Source organism: Polypterus senegalus, chromosome 10 (assembly GCF_016835505.1).
Source record: "Polypterus senegalus isolate Bchr_013 chromosome 10, ASM1683550v1, whole genome shotgun sequence".
NCBI classification, from domain to species: Eukaryota; Metazoa; Chordata; class Cladistia; order Polypteriformes; family Polypteridae; genus Polypterus; species Polypterus senegalus.
In genome coordinates, this window is record NC_053163.1 from 131908218 (window position 1) to 131923261 (window position 15044).

Consider the following 15044-nt stretch of genomic DNA (forward strand, 5'->3'; position numbering starts at 1 on the left):
ATATCATTTTATTTATAGCCATTTTTTTTAACTCTTATTGGAAAAATTCCCAAATTTTGTTTTCACTAATTCAGGAGTCTTTAGGCGCTTTTCCACTGCATAGTAAGGCACAGCACGGTTCAGTACAGCTCACCTTGGTTCGGCTCAGTTCGGCTCGGTTTGCGTTTCGACTGCAGTTTAGTACCGCTTTAGAGTGGGCGGGATTATTCACGTGTCGTTATAGTTGCGCCTCTACTGCCGTGACACCGTGGAACTTTTACAACAACACGCAGACAATGACAACACTTTAGCTTGACGACGCGCAAGGGTAAGCGTCTAAAAAAGCACATCACTAGCTAACTTTTATCACTGTTGCAAAGCATAAAATGAACTTAACTGCCAGTGTAACATTAAAATGCTGATTCTGTATATTACAGATCTTCCACATTTTGCAAAAAAGTCGCCGCAACAGACCATCTGTTTGGACATTTAACCATGCTTCAGAGTGGTGGGATGTGATTGTTCCCGGTTTTACAAACACTCAGTGGCTGGAGAACTTTCGAAACTTCCGCGTGTCTGTACCTTTAAAGAAAAGAATAGCCAGTGACGCAGTAATGACGATTTTCTCCGGCCAATCAGTGACCAGCAGAGTTTACACGTCACATTTTGGTAACGGTTTGGCACGCTTGGAACCTCGGCTGAGGTGGTACTAAAAAAAGGACCAGGTACCAGGTACTGTTCCCAGTGGAAAGCCCCGCAAAAGTGAGCTGTACTGAACCGTGTCGTGCCGTACTATGCAGTGGAAAAGCGGCTTTTGACTTCAGTTCTGCAGGGCCACAGTGGCTATAGGGTTTTGTTTTTTGCTTAAATAGAAGGCATTCTTTATCAATAAATGGGGCTTGTTATTTAAAGTTATGGCTCGTTAGGTCTTTCATACTGCCATGTCAAATCATTCTTATTTTGAAGATTTTCATTTTTTTCAAAAATATTGTATATCCTCCAAATTATTTCTGGTCCAGAACAGATTAGTTATTCTCAGTCCTTCACTTTTTTTCTCTTCCATTTCAGTCCAAATATTTTATTAAAACAGATACAGTGGATTCATGAAGCACTCGGACCCCTTCACGTACCGCACAGTTTATTATGTTTTACATTTAATTTTAAATGGATACATTTACAGTTTTCTCCAATCCATTTGTATTCAATAACCTATAATGACAAAGTAAACAAATATTTTCAAAAGGTTTACAAATTTATTAAAAATTAAAAATGGAACTTTCTCAGTTATATAAGTATTCAGACCTGTAAATCAGTGTTTTTTAAAGGCTCTTTGCCAGAAATTACAAATTTGAGTCTTCTCGGATAGCTTTGCACACCTGGATTTGGGCAGTTTGTACCATTTTTTTTCTAGAAGATCCTCCCAATCTCCATTCGATTGGATGGGAAGAATCTGTAAACTTCCTCCTTCAGGTTCTTCCACAGATGTCCGATGGAGATTGTGTTTGGATTTTAGCTGGGCCACTCAAAGACAGTGCGAGACTTGTCCCAAAGACATTCCAGTGCTGTCTTGGCTATCTGCTGCTTCAGGACTTTGTTGTGCTAAAAAGGTAAAAAGTCTGATGTTACAAGCACTCTGGTCCTCTTCCAAGTATTTGGCTACAATCATCCTTACCTCAATTCTGTCCAGTCTCCTTGTCCCTGATGCTAAGAAGTTACCCTAACATGATACTGACACTGTATAAATGGTATTGCACAGTTAATGAGCAGTGCCTGGTCTTCAGTAGACATAGTGCTTGAGGTTCTGTTCAAAAAGTTGATTTTTTGTGTTCCAAAACTATCAAATCTTTACACCCTGAGAGTCATTTAAAGTGCTGTCGTATGCATTTTACTCGAAAGTGATTTTCGTCTAGCCACTCAACCTAAATGCCCGATTGATGGAGTGTTGCTGGGATGGCCATCCTACTGACAGATTATCCCAGTTCAACAGAGGACTTCTGATGCACTGCTAGTGTGACCATTGGGTTCTTGTCACCCACTGACTTAAGGGCCTTCTTGTCCAGTTACAAGGTTTGGTCTGATGGCCAGCTTTAGGAAGAGTTCTTGTGGTTCCAGACTTCTTCCATTTCAGAGGTATTGTATGGAGGCCATTGTGCTCCTGGGAATGTTCAAACCTTTACAAATGGGTTTTATCCCCTTACCCTGATCTATGCCTCACCACAATTTAACTATTAAAGTCTACAGAGAGCTCTCTTGGACTTCATGGTTTGGTTTTTGTATAGACATGCAATGTAGATTATGGCACCCCATATACACAGCTGTGTGCCATTTGAAATGATGTTTAGTCAATTCAGTGTGCCACAGGAGGACTCCAGTCAAGTTCTACACACATCTCGAGGACAATTAAAGCAAACAGGGTGAACCTGAGAATAGTTTAGAGTGCCACAGAAAAGGGTCTGAATGAGAAATTTCAGTTTTTGATTTTTAATAAATTTGCAAACCTTTCTAAAACATGTTTTCACTTTGTCATTTTGGGTTATGGAGTGCATATTAATATTAAAAAAATGACAATTTTCTCCATTTAAAATTAAATCTATAACACGGTGAAGTGTGCAGAAAATGAAGGTGTCTGAATACTGAATCCACCGTACCTTGTGATGAACACACACAAGTGTAAATAGGACCAGGTTAAATGGTGACTTTGCTGCCTCCTTTGACATCTCCATCTTGTTGTTTATTTTAGCTGGTTAAGAAAAGGAGAAGAAGTTCAAAACAGAGTATGCAGCTGTTTATGACTAACAAAAGCAATTAAGGGTTGGGAATTTTTAACAAGTGAATTAACTAAAATGAAGCACAGAAATGCTGGACTAGGTTGGAATAGAAACCTGCAGCGACAGCAGACCTCCAGGAAGCATCCATAATTAATGTATGATCTGCAAAAAAAAATGTTTATGTGACACTGTTTTCCAGTAATGTTCTTCTTTTCATCTCCGAACTAAAAAACAAATTCATCTCTGCTAAGAAAACAAATTCATGATCTCCTGTAGGGTGAAAAGCTGGTTCTGATGTGTGATTAACTTTTACTGTTGTTGCACCACTTGTTAGCCGAGATGTGCAAGTGCATAAGGCATTGATCAAGCCATTGTTTTCACAAATGTCACAGTTAAGACCCATCCATACACTGCTAGTTTTTGTGAGAGTTTACTTTATTTCACTTTTTGATTGAAAGTAATTAGTAGTGAAAACTATAATAAATAAAATGTCCAAAAATGCCAGTGTGTCTGTAACTGGAGCTGCTCAGTCAATTCCAGTTATACGAATGTTTTGTTATGGGCCAAAGGTGGACCTGTTCTCCTTTTATTGTTATGGTGTGGGAGTTCTTCCCAGGAGAATTCCACAGGAGAGGCCTCTGCACTGGCTGGGGAGCAGGCCAGTATCCTCACTAGTGCAGCCAGCAGAAGCACACTTAATCCAGCCAGGTCCTGAAATATCACTTGTTTGAGAAGCAGGCCCTCAAACAGGGAAACTCACCACACAAAATTAAAATCCCAAAACATTAAAACATAAACCTTAGCAGGGATGGGGTATCTATAAACCTCTGTCTATGTAATGAAGGGTATACAAAAATCTTTATCAAAATAAAAGATTTATTAACAAACATCTCTCTAATTCCAAAATGCTCAAACAAGGGTAAAATGGCACAAATCGAAATGCCTAAAGGCAATCTGGTAGCAAAGTTCCAAAAACAGAATCCAATAGTCATAGTCGAAAAACGAAGCAGAGGTCAAAATCCAGTAAATAATAAATCGCATAAAAAAACAAAACAGGAGTCACCACACCAAGTGTTTAATCTGAAACGAACCATATTTGACATGTGGATCTCCTCAGCCTTTAAAGAGCTTGGGGGACCACCCACAAGGTGCATAAAACATAGCAGAACATGTGACAACACATAGAAACTAAACTACAAGTGTTTAAATATATAAAAACAAATATGAAGCCTACTTTAAATTACTGAAAGAGGACATGAAAAACGATCTTAAACAGAGAATAACACAATCGAATCCAACCTTAACACTTCTACTCTTTATTAACCTCCTTAGCATTAGACCTGAGCATCACTCGGGCTTTGATAACAGTGTTAAAAGCGTTAGTCCCGACTGTCACTTGGTCAACTGTATAGACACATCTTGCGTATGTGTTAGACCTGAGGATTACTTGAGTTGTAAAAGTCTAACAGCATTTAATGTTACTCAGGCAATGGTGTAGGCGTGTTTTATGTAAGTGTCAGGCCCAAGAATTATCCGGGCAATGGTTTAGAGGCTTCTTCTCCTAGCCTCATAATGGCGTCTCATAACAAACATTTTTCAGCAGCCCAGCATTGCACGTTCTCGATGGTGAGACGAGCTGGGATGTGGAGGAGCCTCTCATCAGCAGTGATGATAAAGTGAATTTGTCTTCAGGCAGTAGTACTAGGGTGTTGTACTGTGTTAGCCATTATGAATGTAGAGAAAAGTCAAGCAAAATGACACCTTTTATTGGCTAACTAAAAAGATTACAATATGCAAGCTTTCTAAGCAACTCAGGCCCCTTCTTCAGGCAAGATGACATTCTTCAGGCAGTGATATTAAAACTGACAGTGAAACCGAAAGAGATTCTGATGAATTTGAAAGGGACGTTGCGTCTGGGTGTCTGTTGACCCTGCTTCAGATAAACTAGCACCATCTCATTTTGATTTTGTGGGGCAGCCAGGAAGTAAAGGGAGCATTGACAACCAAGATCCGCTTACTTACTTGAAGCTATTTCTTGATGATGATGTGATCGAGAGAATTGTTGTTGACACGAACCGTTATGCTGAAAAGTGTTGGGTAATTTAACATACACCTAAGCAGTTTTCAAAGTGTGGCGGACGGCCGGGGCCCATGCCCGACCAGGAAGTCCCTTTCGGCACTTGGACTGGGGAAACAGCCATGGGCACTATACTACTTCCCCTGGAACGCTTAGTGGCAGCCCCCCTTGGGTTGCATTGGTGCCACAGACCTGGGACTTTGGAGCTCAGCCCTGTTGGACTCCGTGGCCACCGCCAGGGGGAGCTGCATGGCTTCCTAAGCCCGTCTGGGCGGCAATGCAGCCACACCCGGAAGTGCAGCCAGTTGCAGGTTATCAAGCACCTGCAGCATTTCCTGGTGGGCTCGAAAGGAAGCCAGCAGCCACCACTCCGAGAGGCAGCTTGCTGGGAGGAGTGGTGGTGAAGATCAGTGTGCTTTGTGTATGCATTTGGTGACTTCTTTGTGCTTATGGGACTGTGCTGTGGCTGAGGGGCACAGGGAAGACGAGTCCCCCAGCTGAAGAAAAATAAATATTTGTTTTATTTTTACGTGTGCCTCCGTGTCTATCTGTGTCGGGTCAGGCGCCAATATTGCGCCTTGTTACAAAAGATATACCACACAAAAGACATATTTTGACAGTGTATACGGTATTAGCATCATAATTATTAGTATAATTCATTATTATTATCATTATCTATATCATTATTATACTTTCACACTTCTGACTTTGTACTTTTAGTGTTTTGCATGTTTTACAGTAGAAGGATGAGATTTAATAAAAATGTCATTTTTAAAGCCAAAATTGACAACACTAAAGTGTTTTGAGAAAAAATGTAGCTCTAAGGAGGTTAGGTAGACCTTTAAAGAATTCCCCAAATCCCACACTCTTACCATGACGCCAAGGTTGACTGGCATTTTCCCCCTTTCTTTTACATCTGTAAAGCCAGGCAATTTGATAGAGTACCAGAATAGGCAAGACAGACAGCTACACATTTATTCATGCATTATAGACCATGTGCCCAATATACCAGAGGACAATGAGTGTTGGGTAAAATAATAAAAACTGATAGTAGGCTATCAGCTGGCTCTCTTTCTTATTATGTTGATTGTTTTTTGTCTTGCTTTGCCTTTTCTCTTGCATGGCCTTTGAGTGAGGTGGCTGAAACAGGCAGCATCACCTAGCTGAATATATGGCAGCTAAGAGAGATAGATGGTATTCTTGGGATGGAAAATGACAGACAGACTAGGCCTTTGTATCAGTCTTGATTTAGAGGACTCCTATGGCTTCTTGGCACACCTCTAGATTCAGTGGATGTGTACCTTCCAGTGACTCAGCCCCGATTTCAGTTCAGTCCAGCCGAGGTCAGTTCATGTCCGGTCATCTCAACCAGTCTCAAGACTAGCTGGCCAGCCACTCACAACCATATTGATGCAAAACCTTCAATCCCCGTGTCCAGCACTTAACGAAGGTGCTTATCTGATCTAGTAATGTCATACTTGTTCCTGAGTAACACCTGGCTTATCAGCTTTCCAAATTTTAAAGTTGAGTATTTGTTGGACAATAACTTCTGAGCCATGATAAAAATTTTCAAATTGGGAATAGAAAAGTGTGGCAAAAGGTTTTTTGGTTTTTTTGCACTTGAGTATAAATCTAATAAACTGAACACAGTGCTGTCAGTGCTTCACTGACTCAGCAGGTGGAATCCACAAAATGAATGCATTAACAACTATTGAGGCCTTGACAATAAGGTGTCAGACTGTAAAGATAAAGGATTGACTCACATTGTCACTCTGTGTGACATGCTGTATATTACAAAGGGCACAAACTCCTTAATTAGGATTCTTTTTTCTAATGTTAGTCCCAAAACCCCACATGCACTGCAGAACAGTTGACAGAGGTCAAGTACACAAATATGACAGAAAACAGCAAATACTTTTTAATGCCGAGTTCACTTTCTGAAACCAACAGCTGTGAAGGCACTGCATCAGCATTATCAAACAGGAGCTTCTTCCACAGCGGGAGCAAGGCCATGTTTTTTTTTTCCTACTGCTGACTTTTCCTTCTGGCTCTTCAGCTGTGCTCAGATGTATTGGTTCAGAGAAAAGACCCAGAGGATGGATGACTTGATAACTTTTAACAAGACAGAACTCAGATGTTATAACCATGAAAATGTAATACATTTTATGATGTTGGCCATGTGTTTAGGATCACTATCTTGCTGCAGAATAAAGTTTGGACCAGTCAAGCCTAAGGTGAAGGTTAAAGGTAAAGTTTTCCAGACAGTGGTAAGATCAGCGATGATGTGTGAAGATGAGGCATGGACAGTAAATAGAGCACATTAGAAGAAGTTATATATGGCAGAAATATAGAATGTTGAGATGGATGTGTGGAGTGACAAAACAAAGCACAGAATATGAAGTGAGACAATCAAAGGTACAACAAAAGAGGCAGAGATATCTAAGACAGTGCAGGAAAGTAGGTTGAGGTGGTAGGGAAATGTGAGGAATATGTGGGCAGATGAGTGATGCAATAGAAGAACAGGGGAAGAGAAAGTGAGGGAGGCCAAAACCAAGGTGGATGGATAAAGTAAATAATAATAATAATTCATTATGAAGGAAAAGGGTCTGACTGGGGAGGAGGTGCAGGACCAGGATGTATGGAGAAAGTTGATCAGGCAAATCAACCCCATATAAAAGTGGGAGAAGAGGAAGAAGAAGTAGAAGACAAGCCGATGTCCCATTATGTCAGATTTATCAACCCATAGTTGCTGATTTTGCGACTGGACTACATCTGCTTAAATGACTGAAAATCGCTGGCCATTTCTGCTTTACTGGCTGAGTGCTGACCTTCCAGCGCTGTCATGCTTGCCTCTTTTCATGACAGCCAATAGTGTGCTGTCTGACAGAGCCAGTGCTGTACAAAGAGTTAACAGGTACAGTGAGTTCAGATGCAATCTCAGCCCTTTTCTTTTTTTATTATTCATTCTGCAGTGGTTTGTAAAACACAACAACAACATTTATTTATATAGCACATTTTCATACAAAAAAAAATGTAGCTCAAAGTGCTTTACATAATGAAGAATAGAAAAATAAAAGACACAGTAAGAAAATAAAATAAGTCAACATTAATTAACATAGAATAATAGTAAGGTCCGATGGCCAGGGTGGACAGAAAAAACAAAAAAAAAAACTCCAGAGGCTGGAGAAAAAAAATAAAATCTGTAGGGATTCCAGACCAAGAGACCGCCCAGTCCCCTCTGGACATTCTACCTAACATAAATGAAACGGTCCTCTTTGTATTTAGGGTTCTCATGGAAGGACTTGATGATGATGGTCACGTAGACTTCTGGCTTTCTGTCCATCAATGTTGGAGTATCATGATGCGCAGGCCGCCACCACAAAGAAACCAGAAAAAGAAACAGACGAGAGAGTTGCGGTCAGTACGGATTTTAGAGCCACTATGAATAGTTATTATGATGAATTGAACATACAGAGTATCAGGATTAAGTTAAAGTGAAGTTATAAAAAGGCCATGTTAAAGTAATGTGTTTTCAGCAGTGTTTTAAACTGCTCTACTGTATCAGCCTGGCGAATTCCTATTGGCAGGCTATTCCAGATTTTAGGTGCATAGCAGCAGAAGGCCGCCTCACCACTTCTTTTAAGTTTAGCTTTTGGAATTCTAAGCAGACACTCATTTGAGGATCCAAGATTACGATTTGGAATATAAGATGTCAGACATTCCAATATATAAGATGGGGCGAGATTATTTAAGGCTTTATAAACCATAAGCAGAATTTTAAAGTCAATCCTGAATGACACAGGCAACCAGTGTAGTAACATCAAAACTGGAGAAATGTGTTCGGATTTTCTTTTCCTAGTTAGGATTCTAGCGGCTGCATTCTGCACTCGTTGCAAATGATTTATGTCTTTTTTGGGTAGACATCAAGACATCAGACAGACAAGACTGCCTTGTTTGCAAGGTCCAAAGCCCCCATGTTCCTTATTTCTTGTTGCTGCATTCGATCGATTGTATGTCTGGATGAGCATTCATCAGTTGTCAGCTCTCATGTACTCGGAGTCTGTCACTACGACAAAAGACAAACCATTTAAACCATTTAATTTCACCATTGCGAGTTATGGACTAGTTGGAGTAACTCTCTGGGAATGTCACACTATACGACTGCTTTCACGGGAGTTAGCCACCAACTTCATCCGACTCGCTGAGATTATTTAAAAGAAGGCAATGACTGAATATTGCTGGAAAAGTTGCACAATGTGATAAAACTTCAGACATCGCTCTGATGGTATTGCACAATGGATAAGAATCTTCCTGCACTTCTCAGCTGGGAGGGAGTTTTCAATTTTGATCACATTGCCAACTCCTATTCCAAAAATGTGGCCCCAAACCTTCATGGAATCTCCGCGTGCTTCACTGTTGCCTGTAGACATTCATCCATGTATAGGCCAGCCCTTCAATGGTAAAACTGCCTTCTTATAGAGCCAAACATTTCAAATTTTGACTTGTAGGACCAGAGCACCTGCTTCCATTTTTCTCCATCCCAGTCCTTGTGTTTTACAATGGAGGTGACTTGTTTGGTGTTACTTCCAACTCAGACAAACTGCTTTTTGTTTGCATGTCTTTCATGAAAGCCACTTTAAATGGATGTACCTGGGTCCCTGTGGTTTCTGCCAGTGGTGAGTTGATTGTGGTTCTGAACATCTTCCAGTTTTGAAGGGAAGAAAGCTTGATGGTTTTTCTCATTTGTTCTACTCAGTTTCTGTGGCCGACGGCTGCATTTCAGGTCCTCAGCCTTGTCCGTTTGTTTGTTCTTCTGCATAAGAGCTTCCACAGTGCATCTGAAAACACATCTGCCCCAAAATTTCTCCTTGGTAGAGACCTTGTTGATGCAAGCTGACCACCATGTGTCTTGTTGCTATGCTCACTTTTCCCATAGTGTAAATTTTGCAAGTCAAACCGCCACATCTGCCACAACCACACAGGTTTCGTATGGTTGTCCATCCATGGTTGTCTGTTTCAGTTGACTGCTTTGGTCCAACCGACATATTATGTCATTGATCATTAGCAACTGTTTGTTAGATTTGCTTAAATAAGCACTTGGACTTTATGCATATAAAGGTCTCGCATATATTAAATAGAAACCGGGCTGTCACTGTGTTAATTCTTTCTTTGAGGACATTCAGATGTCTTATTGTATTGCTTCACTTTTTGCAAAAGGAGTGATTGGAATTGTAAAATACTGTTTTCTAATGACAAACACATCCAGAAGGCATAAAATAAACATCAAAGACAAATATATCTGTGAACAATTTAAAATGCCCAAGATGTTTGCAAAGCATATTTCAGTTTTTGTATATTTCTGTATTTTACACATAAACATACCATGCATTTACACAAAAAAATATGAAAGTACTTTAGCTTGTATTGAGAAAAAAGAGTCACAAAGCATGAGCAGCAAAGCAAAATCTTTTTGAAATATAAACATCCAGAGAGAAATTAGAAAAACAAGATTACTCCTGCGGGTTTAGAAATTGCCAGTACAGTATTTGTGAACAGAGTGAGGACAAAGAGGGGCATGAATTGAGTTGTATCAGCTATTGGGCGAATGTCAATAGAATTTGAATGAGATAATAAAAGCAAGAAGGTATTTGTGGTCCTCACTGAACCCTCATCTCAACACCATCAAGCCAGTCTGAGATTACCTGAAGGGACAAAAGCAAGTAAGGCAGACAAAATCTGCAGTGGAAATGTGGCAAGTCCTTCAGCAAATACATGAGAGAGGGCCTGGGAGAACTGGCAAAAAGGTGGTCATGCAAAATATTGATTTCTCCTTCTGTTTACTGTAAATTAGAGAGTGTTTATTGATCTATAAAAGAATATTCATGACATTAGTATTGAAAGCATTCACATTTTATAGCATTTTTTCTCAAGTGTCTAAAACTTTTATCAATGCAGACACACACACACAGACAAAAGTATGTGGACATCCCTCCAAATGATTGAGTTCTGATGTTAATAGGTGCATAAAATCAAGTAACTTAGCTATGCAATCTCCATTGATGAACAACACCAGCAGAGTGGGTCGACCTGAAGATCTTAACGACTTTAAATGTGACAACGTCATAAGATGCCACTTTTAGTCAGTATGTTAAATTTTTGCTCTTCTAGATCTGCCCTGGTCAGCTGTAAGTGCTATTATTGTAAAGTGGAAGTATCAAGGAGGAACAACTGCTCAGCCACAAAGTGGTACATCACCTGAACTCACAGAGTGGGACCACCGTGTGGTGAAGTGCATAGCACATAAAAATGGCCTATCCTTTGTTGCATCACTCATAATAGAGCTCCAAACTAGTTCTGGAAGCAACATCATCACGAGAGCTGTGCACAGATAGGTTCATAAAGTGGGTTTTCATGCCTGGGCATCTGCACGCAAACTTAAGATCGCTATATGCAGTGTCAAGAGTTGGCTGGAGTGGAGTATAGCATGCCACCATCAAACCCTGGAGAACTGGAATTGTGCTCTCTAGAGTGATGAATCACGCTTTATTATTTGGCAGTCTGACGTGCAAGTCTGGATTTGATGGATACCAGGAGAGTGTTGCTGCCTGGACTCCATATTACCTTTAACAAGTTTCCAACTCTGTCCCCGTGTTCTTAATGAACTCATTTTAAAGTAAGTCTTGATGCACTGGACTAATTCCCTTCATAACTTTAAACACTTCAATCTCCTTATGCTTAAACTGAAAAGACTCAGCTCTTATGATCTTTCTTCATAACTCATCCCCTGTAGCCCTAGAATCAGCCTCATCGCTCTTCTCTGGACCTTTTCTAGTGCTGCTGTGTCCTTTTTGTAGCACTGAACACCAAAACTTCACTCAGTACTCAAAATGAGTCCTCGCCAGTGTGTTATAAAGCTGGAGCAGAACCTCCTTGGACTTGTGCTCTACACATCAAGGTGCTATATAACCTAACATTCTGTTAGCCCTCTTAATGGCTTCTGAACACTGTGCCAGTTTTGGCCGTATACTCTGTGTGTGTGTGTGTGCTGCATTTGTAAAACAAGTTAACTTACTAATGTTATTGTTAACTTACTATGTTAATGATATTTTGTGCATAGTACACCTGCTATTATTTCCATATTTGTAAAAAGCATTATTTCTGTGCAGTTGAGATTTGTTTTTGCTTTATATAAAAGTTTTATATAAATAAATAAAAGGCAATTATACAAAAGGTCATTGTAGGTTTTGTGGCCAAGTAGTTAATGCTTTGCATTGTTAACTGCCTATGATTGACTCGATGTTTGACTATAACCATGTCTCATACCCTACAAGTGTTCTGATTATAGACAGTGGAGGCCATTACTATCGATATGAGACATTAGGCCCCAGAGGCTGGTGGTTCAGTCCTAACCTCTCACTCAGTGTGAGTCCTAACTTGCCTGTGCTCCAGTTGTTAATAAATACATGTAAACTATTGTGCTATATCTCCGTTCCTCAACTCCATGGTATGGTGCTTAACTGTAGTGAAAAAGTGTTATGTAAATTAAAGATTTTGTGTTTTTGGATAGTCGGCACTGTTGAATTGCACTTTATTGAATGAGGTTTGTTTGGTCTACAGTGTTGCTCAAAAGAGCCACTGGAATGTGAATGCTGGCATATTGAACTACCCTTTATTTATATACATTTTATCTACTCCCGGCACCATCAACTGCTTACTAATTATGAAGGGGAATTTGTGACAGAAATTACAAATAAACCCATAAATCAATACAATTGTAATTTAAAAAAAAATCTTCAATTTCTATTCCATAATTGTCTTATCCTAATGTGACTTACTAATTCAGCTATGAGTTTGGCTGACTTGAGGGTACCCACCTGACTGTCAAAAATCTTTTCACGCCTGATTCATTCTGACACTTACAGTACCTGCCAGTGCTCCATTTAGAGAAGTACAGAAGCCCATTGGTAAGATGAAATTAAAGTGTTGCCTACATTTTTGATATGAAGACGAACAAGGAAATTAGGAAATCATCCTTCTCCTCATCTAGCAGTATTAACAAAAGTCTCAGCTTAAAGCTTTACACTTATTTCATTGTACTTTGCTTTGTAGGAGGTCCCCTGTGTGAAGGAGACATTGAGGAGGTGAACGGAGTTCTCAAGGTTTTTTGCCCCTGGCATGACTATGATTTCAGCCTTCATACTGGAGAATCACAAATGGGTTTAAAGGTGAGAAACAGAGTTGAGCTTAGATTTTTCCCTTATTTCTCAGAGCTTCTCTTTTAATTTAATTGAAATGATTAAAGAAGTTGTAAGTCACAAGGTTGCTAATCATAAAGAAGAGTGAGGTAGTGTATAGAGATGGCATTGCAGAGCCGCCAATGTGCTTGAACGTTTTCATTCCTACACTCCTTTATAAATGATGCTTCTTTAATGGTATTGTTCTGTTTTTTGTGGATTCTTATAAACCTGTCGCTTGACAAATAATCATTTGGTCCTGGATAGGGCTATTGCATAAGAATTTAGTTCTTTGGGCTTTAAAAAGGTCTGTAATATGTGGACAAAACAGAAATCTTTAGTGTTTAAAAGGCTATATAGCAGGAAATTGAGAGATCAAGAGAACTTAGCCTGTGTTATTCTATGCAGCATGAGTCCTTTTAAAATCAGGAACTACTAGGATTTCATAAATGTTTTGGACTATTAAGTATAAATAAGTGCAACATGCATTTGGATCGTTCCCCTATGGCATGATCTGCTTTGGCACCTTTATTTTTAGGTGTAGCTGTACGACCTTCTGGGTTGAGTTTGCATGTTCACATCATTTTTGTGAAGGGTTGCTGTTGTTAGATTAATTACTGTAAAATGGCTCTTTATGGGCGTTTGCATTCATGTGCCTGACAGGGTACTGGCATCCTGTTCAAGGTTACTACCAGTCTCATTGTGCCAGCGTAGGCTTTTCACTAGCCTGAGTGGGGGTTCAAAAATGAATGAAAAATGTTTCCCTATCTATGCAGTAAAGGTTCTGTACAAAGCCGGGAAGTAAATCAATGAAGTAGACCAGGGTCTCACATATGGACACAAATATTGTCAAAATGAGTTTTGATATAATAGATAACCCTTGGTATTAAAATTGAGCTAGGCTAGGACAGGCTTATCCTTCCCAGACAGAATGAAAGCTTGCTTTATTATTGATTTTTTTTAAGCTGTACTTCATTGTTTTTTGTTTTTTTTTCTCCAGCAACCAGTCTTCCCCGTAAAAGTTGAAGATGGGTCTGTCTATGTGAAATTCAACAGTCCGCTTTCCCTCACTCCATTGTCTGCTGCCACCAAGGAGTGACATGGGCAGATGAAGGATACCTTTATAAATGAATGCACATTTTATATGGTGGGAGGGGCACTGCTAGACACTCTGTACTCGATTTGCATTAAGCATTTGGAGGAGAATTTAACTGTATGTTGATCTTTGACACTACTGCTCATTTTTGTATTATGCTTCTGTTTATTCAGGCAGTTAGAGACTTCAGGTATCCATCAATTATTTTGTGCAAAGAGTTGCTGTTTTATGATACTTCAGTACCAGTCAAGTGTCTGATGAGAGTAACAAGTACATCAAGTCAGAGAGCAGGCCCGCGCATTGGGGGGGACAACCATGACACTTGTCAGGGACCCGAGCTAGATTGGGGCCCGCCCTTTTAAAATATATGTACATATTTGAAACACGAAAGGGGCCCGAACTCTGTCAGCTGTCTGGGGCCCAGAATTTCCTAGGTGCGGGCCTGCAGATAGCTTGGCTTGGTGGAACATAATTAATTCCTAAATCCTTTCATGTCTATACATACTTCATTAGGACTTTTGAGGCACATGCAGACAGCCAGTGGTGTTTATACTGGCAATTGATTATAGGCAAGCAAACATATGAACATCAATGAATGAGCAAATGACCAGTGAAAATATCATGTTAGCTAGTTGTTTGACTTTTGTTCTGTCATAATAATCTTGCACTAAAAAGATTTAAATCCATACGAGATGCCTTGTCAGTTCCCGACTTACTGTGAACAGAGCAATGCACCACTCTGCACATACAGTGCATCCAGAAAGTATTTAACAGTGCATCACTTTTTCCACATTTTGTTATGTTACAGCCTTATTCCAAAATGGATTAAATTCATTTTTTTCCTCAGAATTCTACACACAACACCCCCTAATGACAACGTGAAAAAAGTT

General features: G+C 39.8%; 1 protein-coding gene across 1 annotated transcript in view; it reads left to right on the plus strand.

Annotated features, from left to right (window-relative positions):
• Positions 1-14435, plus strand: part of si:ch211-212d10.2 (uncharacterized protein LOC557710 homolog) — a 43133-nt gene extending 28698 nt beyond the window's left edge. The window contains exons 2-3 of the mRNA XM_039766668.1: positions 12934-13049; positions 14059-14435. Of these exons, the coding sequence (XP_039622602.1) occupies positions 12934-13049; positions 14059-14157 (215 nt within the window). The 3' untranslated portion in view covers positions 14158-14435. The remainder of the gene's footprint in view (positions 1-12933; positions 13050-14058) is intronic.
• The last annotated feature ends 609 nt before the right edge of the window (positions 14436-15044 follow it).